The sequence below is a fragment of the Emys orbicularis genome, chromosome 3, assembly GCF_028017835.1.
Source record: "Emys orbicularis isolate rEmyOrb1 chromosome 3, rEmyOrb1.hap1, whole genome shotgun sequence".
Lineage (NCBI taxonomy): Eukaryota > Metazoa > Chordata > Testudines > Emydidae > Emys > Emys orbicularis.
The window spans coordinates 6,847,340-6,860,940 of NC_088685.1; the positions used below are offsets into that span (position 1 = coordinate 6,847,340).

General features: G+C 47.6%; 1 protein-coding gene across 1 annotated transcript in view; it reads right to left on the minus strand.

The window, feature by feature from the left end:
- NCOA1 (nuclear receptor coactivator 1) overlaps positions 1–13,601 on the minus strand; it is a 247,598-nt gene that overhangs the window by 75,840 nt on the left and 158,157 nt on the right. Inside the window, exon 4 of the mRNA XM_065400622.1 lies at positions 834–928. Within this exon, the coding sequence (XP_065256694.1) occupies positions 834–928 (95 nt within the window). The remainder of the gene's footprint in view (positions 1–833; positions 929–13,601) is intronic.

Consider the following 13,601-nt stretch of genomic DNA (forward strand, 5'->3'; position numbering starts at 1 on the left):
AATTCTGGTTGTTGGAGTTGGCGTGGAAGCGGCTGGGTGATGTATACTGGCATGTGATATATAGAAGGTCTGTCTAAATGATCTGGTTGCTCCTGATGCCCTCAAAATGGGACTATTTAATGCTGTTGCATTTTAATGGCCCATTCCAATTAACTGCTTTGCACTCAGTATTCATTCTTCCTGCCTTTAACTCTTGTTTTCTCATGCCTTAGCTGGGAGGAGGAAGTTTACTAGCACACATCTAAGAGCCCTGGTGCCTGAAAGGGCTAGCAAGTCTTCAGCACCCCTGGCAGTTAACAAGACAATCTGTCTAGCCGGTGACTTAGGTCAGTGTGGTTGAAAGTTAAGTTTTCTCCCAAAGCAGACTGCTTTCAACTTGCTCAGCTGAATGATGGCTCTTCAGTCATACTGCGTCCCCCCACAACAACGCTCAGGCTAAGTGGAAAGAATGAAATAACTACACAGGGGTGGGCAGGCATCAGCAGGGCACGTTTATACCAGCATTAAGACGTTGCTCACTATGGTTCTGATTCATGCAAAGCACTTAAGCACATGCTTCAGTTGCTTTAATTTCAGTGGGACTTAAGCATGCGCTTAAGTGCGTTGCTGATAGGGCTAGGATTCCCATGCTTAAAGGATATGCTGAACTGGGGGACTAATGTGGGTTACCCGCAGCTTTAGCAAGGGATAATCTAGCCTTGGAACAACCTGATTGGGACTGTGTTTTCCTACTATTCTGTATTTTACTTTCTTGGTCAGAGATTCATTAGAACAACCTCAGATTTCAAATACGAAAAGACTGGTGGTGTTACTGATTGCAATAGAGCACCTACTTCCAGGAGAAGAGGTCCCAGAGATTCCTTTTCGATCACTCCTTGGCTGCTGGATGAAATGTCAGACTTCTGGACGTCATCATCAGCTGTTTTCTCTGCAGTAAGGGAAAGGACATGTTTTAGTTGAAAAGAACCATGTTTTTACCACTGAAAAGCTACTGATTAGCAACAAAACATTGACTATTGTTTAATATCCATTGTCCCAGTGAAGCAACAAAGTGAAGTGACTTCTGTATTTTGATCTGTGCCCCTTTCACTGTATAGAAGGGGAAGCAATGTGAGAAAAGAAAACACCATTTTCAATTGTAATAAAATGTCTGCATTAGCTAGAACCCATTCTCTCCTCCCTGGGTTCAGAGGAAATTGAGGAACCACTCACACATATTTTAAAGAGGAAGACTGAAAAACATCAAGCTTTTGAAAAACGACTAATCAGCTCAGCCTTAGTACGGGCTAAAATATTTGAGCAAATAATTGATCTGTAAGATCTGACAGCATCTTGATGAGCAATTGGCAGCAGGAGTTCACAAAGAACAGACTGTGCCGGAAGAAACCAGATAGCCTGCTTTGACACAAGCAGCACAGGTTCAGTAGACAAAGACGTAGCTATGATGTATAGGTGGCCTGATTTGCAGAAGTGCTGAGTGCCTGGGGCTGAGTTGAATGGGAGCTGCAGGTACCCAGCCCCTCTAGAAATCAGGCCACTAGGTTTCAGTAAAGTTCTCGACATAGCCCTGCATGAGAGACAGAAAAGTCAGAGCTGTGTGAGAGTTTTATTTTGAGTATTATGGCTCAGTTAAAAAACTGGGTAGCAAACTTCATTATTGAACTAGACTCCAAGGGTGCTAGCTGCTTTACAAGCCAATAATCAGACATGAGCCTTACCCCCAAAAGTTTATCGTTTATGATCAGACAAATGGGGGGGGGGGGGGGTAGAATGTGACATGGCAAGTGACTACAGTAAGTCAGCCATGAAAGTGAGGTGGTTTCAGGTTTATTTGGTTACTCTCCCCTGGCACTCTCTTCACCACCCCTGTGGCTGTCAGGAGCTGATTGGCCTTGGGAAGGAAGTGAGTTTTGAGGAGGGGTTTGAAAGAGGAGAGTATGGAGACAGAGCAGAAGGATTATTTTGTGGTTAAGGCACCAGACTGGAACCAGGAGCGCTGGGTTCAATTCTTGACACTGCCTCATACTCCCTGCGTGACCAGTGCCACATGTGGATAATTGCACCTCCCTACTTCACAGGGGAGTTGTGTGGATAAATACTGTAAACGATGATGAGGTGCTCAGACACTACAGTGATGGAGGCCATATAAACTCTAGCTCCATAGTCAGGGAGGGGATGTTCCAGGAATAGGGAACTACCAGGAGCAGGAGTATGAAACTACGAGGATGGCTAGTCATGTGGCTTGAGTGCAATAGAGAAGAGAACAGAGCGGCAGGTGGGAGCTAGACTGGGTAGGGCTTTGAAGAGGGCACAAGGAGCTCTCACGTAAGGCAGAGGGCCAAGGGAAGCCAGTGAAGGGGCAAACAGAGGGGTGAGAAACGGGACGATTCCAAGTTGGGAAGAAGTAAGTCAGTTGCACCTTATCTACAGGTCTGATCCTTAAAGCCTGAATGCTCCCCAGAGAGGGCTAGGTGTCAATGGGTGTCAGAGCAGCTGGTGGGACGAGGCCCCAAATGCATGGACCACGCCCAATTAGAAAGGACTGTATAGATGGAAAGTACAGAGAGACCGACAATACTCAGAAAAGCAGAAGTGTCTCAAAATAGGCAAATGGCAAATTAGCCACACATCTCCAACAGCAAGGATCAGTTGTTGGATTAATTTGCTAGGGACTCAGAATGGTGGGATACTTATCGGAAACATTCAAGAATAGACCAGATTAAAGACATAGGAGTTTAGTACAGAGACCTATCCCGGACATAGGACTAACTAGGTCTCCTAGAAAGTCCTTCCCAAGTCCACCATCTATAATCCCCATAAGGAGTGGGATGAGAGCTTTATGGAACAGACATCTCACCCTTCATAATCCCGGTTCCCTCAACTGTTCACACAGCATACAGCTGTAATACAGTCTCATGACAAAGAACTTGGTTACAAATGGGAGACTCCAGACAGGCATCCAAAACCTATTCTCCACCCCTTGCCCCGTTCCTGCACTCTTAGCACATTTAATAAAGAACCAACTAAAACAGTTCAAACCCCTTGTACATGGTGAGTTTCCAGAGTGTATCAATAGTCCAGAAAAACTGTGAGCTATAAAAAACTTTGAATAGCTCTCGTGTAAAATCCCTAAATAGATCTCAAGTTCTGCTTAGGGTGGAATAATTTTTCGTGCAACAGAAGCAAGAGAGGGACACTGGCCTTGTCCAAGACAGTAATACCTAGAAGGGACAGCTGTACTTTACTTAGCAATAGGATTGCTTTATTCTTCTGGTGCTATTTAGCACATGGAAGAAAGGGACATTTTAGATTGTAAACTTTTGGGGGCAGGGAGTGTCTTTGCTCTTGCAGCTCTTCCTGATGGAAATCAGAGAATTCACATCCTCCCGTGTGCATCACAATCACTAGACATTGGTTGCTGCGCATCTTTTTTGGAACTTGCACTAAGGATTCTGGGACTCATTTGGACTCAATTAGAGCATCACCTGCTACATTTCAATGGAAAGAATAAAGGACAATTTTTTAATGGATAAGACACAGGTGGGGGAAATCGACAGCTGCATGAGAAGCAAGAGAGAGACTGGGAGTCTTGGAACATCAGGGGGACAAATAATTTGGAAGAGCAAGCTGCAGACACGCATGCCTCCTTCACCAGCACAATTTAGTGTTGCTCATTGCAATTTATGAATAGCTACTAATCAAAAGAACTCCTTGTGGCTATCAGAAAACGACTCTAAACACAGCATCTCTCTGGTGTCACAAACCCTCCCTCCGTGACTCTTCTATCAAATTTGCACCATTTGCAAGATTCTCCCCAAGTGCCGGAGCTGCAAACTCTGCCTGATAGCTGAAAACAAAGCTGTGTTCTTTCTGCATCATCACCAACCGTCAGCAACGATCAAGATCCCGGGATCAGGATTCAGCTGGCAATGTGGAGGATGATGTGCGAGGCACAATAGGATACAGCCTGCCTCTCCGCAGTTAGGCTGGCTCTGCAGTGCAGGCAGGAGTAAAAATACTTGCTTTTGCCAGGCAACTAAGCAGATATCGCTCAGAAAAAAACCTAGGGCCCAATCCCATGCAGTGCTGGCAGTGGAAGGAACAGGATCAGCCCCCTTAGGAACAGGCAGGCATAGTAACAAGGTATTTTTCTATGGCTACTTTAAACAAAGCAAAACTCCCTAGACCAACTCCACTGTACTCTGTGTATTGTGCTCGCTCCACTGAGAGGGAAGCCGACTTTTCCCACAGACCCTAAAGAGCAGCATCCTCAGCAAAGGCTTCATCCTGCAAACCTCCTGTGTGCAGAACTCCCATTGACTTCAGGGGGAGTCCTGAATACAGCAGTCCTGCAGGATCAAGCCGGAGTTCTGAAAAATGCTGGAGTGAGACTCAGACAATAGACCTAGAAGTATGGCCTTGTGGGTAAGGAATTGGACTGGAACTTCGGAGACCTAGGTTAACTCCTGGCTCGGACATGTACTCCTTTGTGATGAGATAGGCAGCAGGTTTAAAACAAATAAAAGGAAGTTCTTCTTCACACAGCGCACAGTCAACCTGTGGAACTCCTTGCCTGAGGAGGTTGTGAAGGCTAGGACTATAACAGCGTTTAAAAGAGAACTGGATAAATTCATGGAGGTTAAGTCCATTAATGGCTATTAGCCAGGATGGGTAAGGAATGGTATCCCTAGCCTCTGTTTGTCAGAGGGTGGAGATGGATGGCAGGAGAGAGATCACTTGATCATTACCTGTTAGGTTCACTCCCTCTGGGGCACCTGGCATTGGCCACTGTCGGCAGACAGGATGCTGGGTGGTTGGACCTTTGGTCTGACCCAGTACGGCCGTTCTTATGAGATCAATCTATACATACTTGAGATGCTCAACTGCTATTGTAACCAGGGCCATAAAAGTACCTGTATAGATGAGAACATAAGTATGGCCATATTGGATCAGACCAACGATCCATCCACCCCAGTATCCTGTCTTCCGACAGCGGCCGGTGCCAGATGCTTCCAAGGGAATAAACAGAACAGGGCAATTTTTCAAATGACCCATCCTGTTGTCCAGTCCCAGCTTTTGGCTAGCATGAATAGATAGAAGAAACCTATTTGGCCCACCCAATCCATCTCTAGGAGCCAATGGAGAATCCTTCCCTACAGCATATTTTCTAGAGTTTTGTTCCATCTCTTGTAAAATTCCCAAGCTATGGGACTTCCACCACTTCCTTAGGAGACTATTCCACAGTCTAACACATCTCCATTGAGCAACACTGACATTCTCACCATACAGATGCTTGTGACCTGTTATACTCTCTGCTCCGATATTCATCTCCACGCTATCCTGGCACTGAACAGAGGATTGTTTTCATGACTTGTCTGTAAGCAAAAGCTAAATTGTATTTACAGTTTTTTGGGGAAGTGTCTAATTCAACCCAACATTTACCACAAGCATCAGATAAATACTGTGATTCACTTGTGCTTAGATCTAATGATATGAATGAAGAGCAAGTTCAAACCAAATTCCAGAAACTTACAAATGTGTCCTTTCACATACACATATTCCCATACCCTCATCATTATAGATTTTTTTATAGGATCCTCTGAGCAAATAATTTCCTGCTTAGTTCTCTTAACTCAAACCTCACCTGTAAGACAAATTTTTAGGAGGAGCAGACAAGGAATTGCCAGTTGCTCAACATTCATTCATAATCAGTGGCATACTTAGGAGACTCAGCATATTCCAGTGGATAGAGCACTGGACTGGAACTCAAGAGACCTGGGTTCTGTTCCCAGTTCTGCCACTGATCTATCATTTAACATCCATGCCTCTATTGCCCCTCCCACCCTTTGTCTGTCTTGTATTTCAATAGCAGTTTATCTGGGAGGTACTGTCTTTTACTATGGTTTGTACAGCACCTGGCACAACTGGTGTCAGATTTTGGTTGGGACCTTTAGGTGCGACTTGAATACAAATAATAAATTAATAATAATAATCTAGGATCAATGATAAGACGACACTGATTCCTGCCTGCATTCCAGACAATGGCTCCCACCACTCAGATGCAACGACATGACATGTGGAACTGATGTACCACAGTTCACTGTAGTCCCATTGTGGGTGACCCAGTAAAAAACTCAGATCCCCTTCTGATAGCTTGTGAAAGGCATACCCACTTCCAGAAACAAAGCCCTCTCTAAGCACAGAAAGCGTGGAAGAGATCAGGCTAAGCCTTTTAAATAACTATCTTGAATTTCAAAACAACATGGAAGGAGAAAAGATTAACGTTCGAACACTCTAGGACCTGCTGGGCCTAGTTTTCAGAAAAAGCCACCGTGCCAGTACATGCACGCCTTGCATTCTACCTCGCCACATCGCACTCCCCGAATGCAGGCTCCCACCCAATCGCCTTGTTCTTCAAGTCCCTCCTCCTCAGGACAGCAGCCTGCCAATCTTGATCCACCTCTCTAAGCAGGGCTACTACCTATACAAAAAAAAAACTCCCAAAAGGTAATCTGTCTGCCTTCTTGGACTATCAGCTCCTTGGGGGGCAAGGAGCTTATCTCTTACATATTCTGTACAGCAACATGCACACTGGAAGTGCATCACAAACAGCCACACCCCCACAGAGACACTTGGGCACCAAAACAAGTATCTGCACACTACCGGTATGTCTACATTCAAATAAACTACCTGTCGCTGGCCTATGGCAACTAACTCAGGCGTGGGCTGTAGAGTTCCCGGGGTCCCAGAGTCCAGGCTGCAGCCTGAGCCCGAATGTCTACACTGCAATTTTATAGCCCTGCAGCCCGAGCCTGCTGACATGGGCCAGCCGTGGGTGTTTTATTGCAGGGTAGACATACTCTAAAGGGCCCATTTTGTGCACATAGGTAGGATTCCTTCACAAAAGTTAGGTGGGCACTGGGCACCTCTGGAAACGTTGATCCTGCCTTAGTGTGGGGGGATGGACGAGACCTGCATTTCTGTGATTCTATGAAAACCAGCCTTATGGTACGTGCCATCTCAATGCTTTTGTGACTTCACCACTAGAAAACAGAAATAGTTTGTCCTTGGAGAGGAACATTGGGTTTAAGACCTTGTTGATGGACTTGTGTTTACAGTGTGGGACTGCAACCCAGAAGACATAAACAATGAACATTCCTGGCTTTGCCACAGACTCCCCGTGTGACCTTGAGCAAGTCACTTCATCTTTCTGGGTCCCAATTCCTTATGTGTAAAGTGCGGAATATCAAACTTCCTTCCTCCCACCCTTTGCCTACTGCCTTGTCTATCTAGACTGTAAGGTCTCTGGAGCACAGTCTCTCACTATGCGAACATCTAGCACAATGAAGCCCCAGTCCCAGGTTAGTGCCTCGAGGAGCTATTGTAATACCTGTAATATTTACATCTCCATAGCGTCTGCTGACTGAAGATCTCAAAGCGTTTTACAACGGCTGCCGAATTTACCATGAAAACAAACATGGGGGTGTGGGATGCATCATCATCTCCATTTTACAGGGGAGAACAAAGGCATAGGGAGGAGAAGTGACCTGCCCAAGGTCTCTCAAGCAGCCTGTGGCAGAGCCAGAAGCTCTTAATACTGAACAGCATGAGAGATGTTCTTTCCACTCCTAACTAATTCATATACTTAGGGGTAATATGCTGGCTTTCAAATCTAATCCTTTAACTGGGTTGTGGAATCCTCCCACTTTAGCAAAATAGTTTCATATGCCAGTTCCAAGCCTATTATTCAAAAGGATTAGCTGACAGAATGCGGCACCATTGCCATCTCGACTGTGCGCAAGCCTTTTCCTTCCCTAGTTTGGAGTCATCAGGCATTCTTGGGTGTCTCAGCTAAAGTAGAAGTATCAATTAAAGCGCCTGCTCACCTTTTCCAGGGTGCCATATACAGAATTCTTCCAGTCAAAGTGTCAGTGCATCCCAGCCAAGCACTTAAGTTAATGGGCTTAAATGCAAAATTTCATTAAATGCAGCTCTTTAGCTCTTCATCTCGAGAAGCCTACCTCGGAGATATGAAAGGAATACATTACAACAAGCCACTGTTTTTCACCTTAACCCATTAGTCTCAGTCCCCTCTCCTGTTCGCATTACACTAAAATCACTGGCAGCTCTGCTGTTTTCTGAAAGGTTCTGGTGACAGGCAGAAACCTCGCCTACGTTTTGCAGTGGAGGGCACCAAAACGCTCCCCTATAGCTGCTTGGCCTCGAGTTCCTCCTGACACTTTTGATGGTTATTTCCATTGTGGTAGCACACAGGGGCCCAAGTCATGAAGAAGGATCCCACTGTGCTAGGCGCTGTACAAACACAACATAAAGATGGTCCCTGCCACAAAGAGCTCACAATCTAAGTATAAAAAAAAGAGACAAGAGGTAGATACAGACAGACCCCGGGAGCCCAAGAAAGCTATGAGATAATACTGGTCAGCATAAGAAGCAGTAGCCACAGCACACCAATAATACTGAGTAATTTAGGATTCAGTTCATCAGTAATTTTGTAGATTCCAAGACATCCTAGGTATCATCTACACTACAAAGATCAGCCAGCGCTGCTGGGGGGAGAACAGGGGGCTGCTGCTAGGGGGAGCACCCGGGGCCAGCGGCACCAGCTGCCGGGGACCATGGCTGCTCCGGACGGGGACCGCTGCCGGGGCCAACGGACCGCGGCTGCTCCGGCCTCCCTGGGGTTGCTGCTGGAGGCCGCCGGATCAGTGGCTGATGTGGCTGTCCCCGGGGCCACTGCAGCAGCGACTGGAGTGGCTGTCCCGGGGGCCACCTGAGCAGCTGGCCCTGGAGCCAGCTGCTTGGGCGGCCCTGGGGTCAGCCACACTGGCTCCTGCAGAAGTCATGGAGGTCGCAGAAAGTCACAGAATCTGTGACTTCCACAACCTCCATGACAGACACGGAGCCCTAATGATGGTGTCCAGAGTGAATGGGGTCAGGCTCCTCAGAGAGACCGAAGCTAGCCCTGAACTGGGCCAGGCACTGCAAGAGGGAATGGATGCCGTAATGCATGTGAGGCAGGGGAGGAGATCAGCACACATGCTCAAGGAAGAGATAGCAGAGCAAGTCAGTGGGAACAGATTTTTTCCACAGCGGATGGGGAACTTTTCCACACGACCAGAACAGGGCACCCCAGCCACCTTCAATGTTCCAAGCCAGGTTGTTCTCCTCTCACATCCCGTCACAACTGAGGCTCTGTCTCACCTATGCTGCGTTCGACGCAGTGGAAGAGCGGCACAGTATCAACTCTAGCATTCGGCAATGGAAAGGGAGCAGGAATAAAAATAAACATTCCTGGCTAGATACCACTCTTCAAGGGCTGACAACGGGATGGCAATCTGCTGCAACAGCATGGTGCAACCAAACGGGGTGGGGGAATGAGTGAACAACAAACTAGGGCAAATTCTGGTACACAAGGTGGGCAGCAGTCTTAACTATGGCATTTCCCACTGGATTTTAGGAAAGGGAAGTGCTTGGGTCCTCCTTTTGTTAGGAGGATCCAGTGCTTATATCATCATCTCTCTATTACGTAGTTCTTCTCCTGTAACCAGAATTTGATAGATGAGTTGAGAGCAGTGAGCCTGTTATTTTACTAAATAGTCGTTTTGGATGATCAAATAGAAAGGTGTGAGGCATTTATAAATGGGGGAGAGGGAAGAACACAACACTTGCCCCATCTGTGGCTTTTTTTCAGTTCACCAAAAGAGACAGTACATTGCAGTCAGTCTTAGGAACCGGGTTAGACCCTCTGCATTGAGAGGTCTGCCTCAAAAAACATTATAAATAAAAAAATAAGCAAAAGAAGTGGGTTCACTTGCCCGTAGAGTTAGATCATCGTCAGAAGCCTGCTTCCTTCCAGGTAGACACATCAGTGAATAGGGCTGAGTTTATGTACTTGTCTGATTTCCCAGCATGATCATCCTGGATCATGCCTCAATCAGCCTTGTGATCACCCTCCCCGTGCGTGATTAATGAGGGGGTAGGGCTGATCTAGAAGAGAAGCCTAAAGAGCCAGAGGCTAAGCGCCGAAGGGAAGCTAGCAAACAAGGGAGGTTGAGAAGGAGTTTGTAAGAGGGAGTCGTAATATAATCACTATCGTTAGGAAGGGCCGCATCGCCAGTGGCAACACTGCTCCTGTCTCCTTCACCTGCATCTGGATCCAGACAAAGAACCTGACCCTGGAGCCCTCTACCCAGATCCTGGTGTGGATTTGCAGAGACTGTGGCCTGCATTTCCCACTCTCAGAAAGCCAGGCTTGGGGGAGCAGACAGCAGGTTTACAACAAACAAAAGGAAGTATTTTTTCACACAACGCAGTGTCAACCTGTGGAACTCCTTGCCAGAGGATGTTGTGAAGGCCAAGGCTATAACAGGGTTCAAAGAAGAACTAGATAAATTCATAGAGGATAGGTTCATCAATGGCTATTTGCCAGGATGGGCAGGGATGATGTCCCTAGCCTCTGTTTGCCAGAAACTGGGAGTTGGCGGCAGGGGATGGATCACTTGATCACTGTTCTGTTCATTTCCTCTGGGGCACCTGGCATTGGCCATGGTCTGACAATCAGACATTGGGCTAGATGGACCTTTGGTCTGACCCAGTATGGCCGTTCTTATGACCGTCCAGTGTGAAATGTGCCTGCTGGTGGAATCTCTCAGGAAGCAGGTGGGAGAGCTGCAGGAGGAGATGGCTAGGCTGAAGAGCATCCAGGCCCATGAGGAATTCATTGAGAGTATTCATATGGAGACGTCCAAGGCTGAGGAAGCTATCCAGCTAGAGAGGACTGCTGTCACACCACCAGGGGAGGAGGATATGGCTCTGTCACACAGGGAGGTCACTGGTTGCTGGTTACCAAAGTGATGAAGAACCGTTATGCTGCCCTGGCAACAAGCGATGAGGAATCACCCCCAAAAGGTGGAAGAGGAGAAACGCTGTACCCCCAAGGCTGGGAGGATCGCAGCCACCACTCCCAGGAGGAAATAGAGAGTAGTGGTGGTTAGTGACTCTATTCTGAGGGGGACAGAGGCACCCATCTGTCACCCTGACATAGCATCCCGGGAGGCATGCTGCCTGCCAGGGGCCTGTCTTCGAGGCGTTAGGGAGGGATTGTTGAAGAGCATCCGGCCCTCTGACTACTACCCCTGTTACTCATCCACGTGAGCACTAATGATGCTGTGAGGTATAACCCTGAGCAGATCAGAAGTGACTACAGGGTTCTGGAAGTGAGGGTGAGGGAGTTGAGATGCAGGTGGTGTTCTCTTCAATCCTTCCAGTCCAGGGTAGGGGCTCAGGCAGAGACAGAAGTTTCCTGGAGGTGAATGCCTGGCTGGGTGATGGTGTCGCCAGGAGGGCTTTGGATTCCTTGACCACGGGATGCTGTTCTGGGAAGAAAGTCTGCTAAGCAGAGATGGGGTCCACCTATCAAGAAAGGGGAAGAGCATATTTGGATACAGACTGGCTAACCTAGTGAGGCAGGCTTTAAACTAGGTTCGACGGGGCAGGTGACCAAAGCCCACAGGTAAGTCAAAAACATGGAGACCCGGGAGAAGGGTCAGAATCTGGGGGGAGCATGGGCTGTTATAGCAGAGATAAGGGAGAGACAACACAGAACTGGGGGGACGAGGGGGGAAGAGAGAATCAAATCAGTATCTTAGATGTTGGTATACTAATGTGAGAAGTATGGGGAATAAGCAGGAAAAATTCGAAATGGTAGTTAATAAACAACTATGAAATATGCATAACTGGAATATTGGTATAGAAGGGTACAGCTTGCTCAGGAAAGACAGGCAGGAAAAAAGGGAGGAGGTGTTGCCTTATATATTAAAAATGCTTACAGTTTGACTGAGGTTGAGATGGAAATAGGAGAAAGACTCGTTGAAAGTCTCTGGGAAAAAGGGGTAAAAAAACCAAGGGTGATGTCGTGGTGGGGTCTACTACAGACCACCTAACCAGGAAGAAGAGATGGATGAGTCTCTTTTAAACAACTAACAAAATCATCCAAAGCACAGGACTTGGGGTGATGGGGGACTTCAACCACCCAGACATCTGTTGGGAAAACAACACGCCAGGGCACAGATTATCAAACAAGTTCTTGGAATGTATTGGAGACAATATTTTATTTCAGAAGGTGGAGAAAGCTAATAGGGGAGAGGCTGTTCTAGATTTGATTTTGACAAACAAGAAGGATCTGGTTGAGAATTTGAAAGTGTAAACCAGCTAAAGTGAATGTGATCATGAAATGATAGGGGCAGGAAGTGGTAGATGTGGTATATCTTGACGTTAGTAAGGCTTTTTATATTGTCTTGCATGACCTTCTCATAAACAAACTAGGGAAATACAACTTAGATGGAGCTACTATAAAGTGGGTACATAACTGGTTGGAAAACCGTTCCCAGAGAGTAGTTATCAGTGGTTCACAGTCAAGCTAGATGGGCATAACGAGTGGGGTTCTGCAGGGATGGATCCTGGGTCCCGTTCTGTTCAATATCTTCATCAATTATTTGGATAACGGCATAGACAATATCAAGCTGGGAGGGGTTGCAAGTGCTTTGAAGGATAGGGTTAAAATTCAAAATGATCTGGACAAACTGGAGAAATGGTCTGAAGTAAATAGGATGAAATTCAATAAGGACAAATGCAAAGTACTCCACTTAGAAGGAACAATCAGTTGCACACATACAAAATGGGAAATGACTGCCTAGGTAGGAGTACTGCGGAAAGGGATCTGGGGGTCATAGTGGATCACAAGCTAAATAGGAGTCAACAGAGGTTTTTAAGGTCAGGCTAAACAAAGCCTTGGCTGGGATGATTTAGTTGGGGATTGGTCCTGCTTTGAGCGGGGGTTGGACTAGATGACCTCCCGAGATCCCTTCCAACCCTGATTGTAGCACGGTGAGCACCCGCTCCGGCCCTGGAGGGGTTGGAAAAGCCCTGCAGAGGGCTGGGGCTGGGCAAGGTAAAACCCCGGCTGATTGGGGGAAGTGGCTGCAGCTGGGGCCACGCCCCAAACCGAGCGACTGGGCCTTATAAGAAGGCCAGGGGGAGAGTCTCTCTCTGACTGGAGAGGGAGACAGGCCTGGCTGCTGGGGAACTCACCTGGGGACCTAGAGTGAGGCAGGGCTGGGGAAAGGCCTTAGGAGCTGGGAAGCCCTAGGCCAGCAACTCTGCAGGCTACAGGGCCTAGTTCTAGGCCCACATAGGTATTGGGGTTGCAGAGGGGCAGCCTGAGGGTGGGTAAAGGCAGCCAGTCCAAACCCCTTGTTGCCAGTGATGATCCGCTGATAGACTGCAGTCTGCCCCAGGGCGCGGGGGCTAAACAGAGACTGGCAGTAGCCACGACTGAGGCGACGTGGAGACAGGGGGTGGGGGAAACCCAGCAACACTGTGGGGTACTGCAGGAGGCAGAATCCTGAGATAAGGGCACCGGGGTCCTGGGAGGGACACGGGGGGCCAACGGCAAGCGGATCACCGGCCTGCAGAGGGCGCTCCTGGGTCAAAGAGCTAATTCCTGAGGACGACCAGCAGGAGGCACCGCCGGGTGAGTCTGCGCCAGCTTACACTGATATTCTATGATTCTATGAACAATG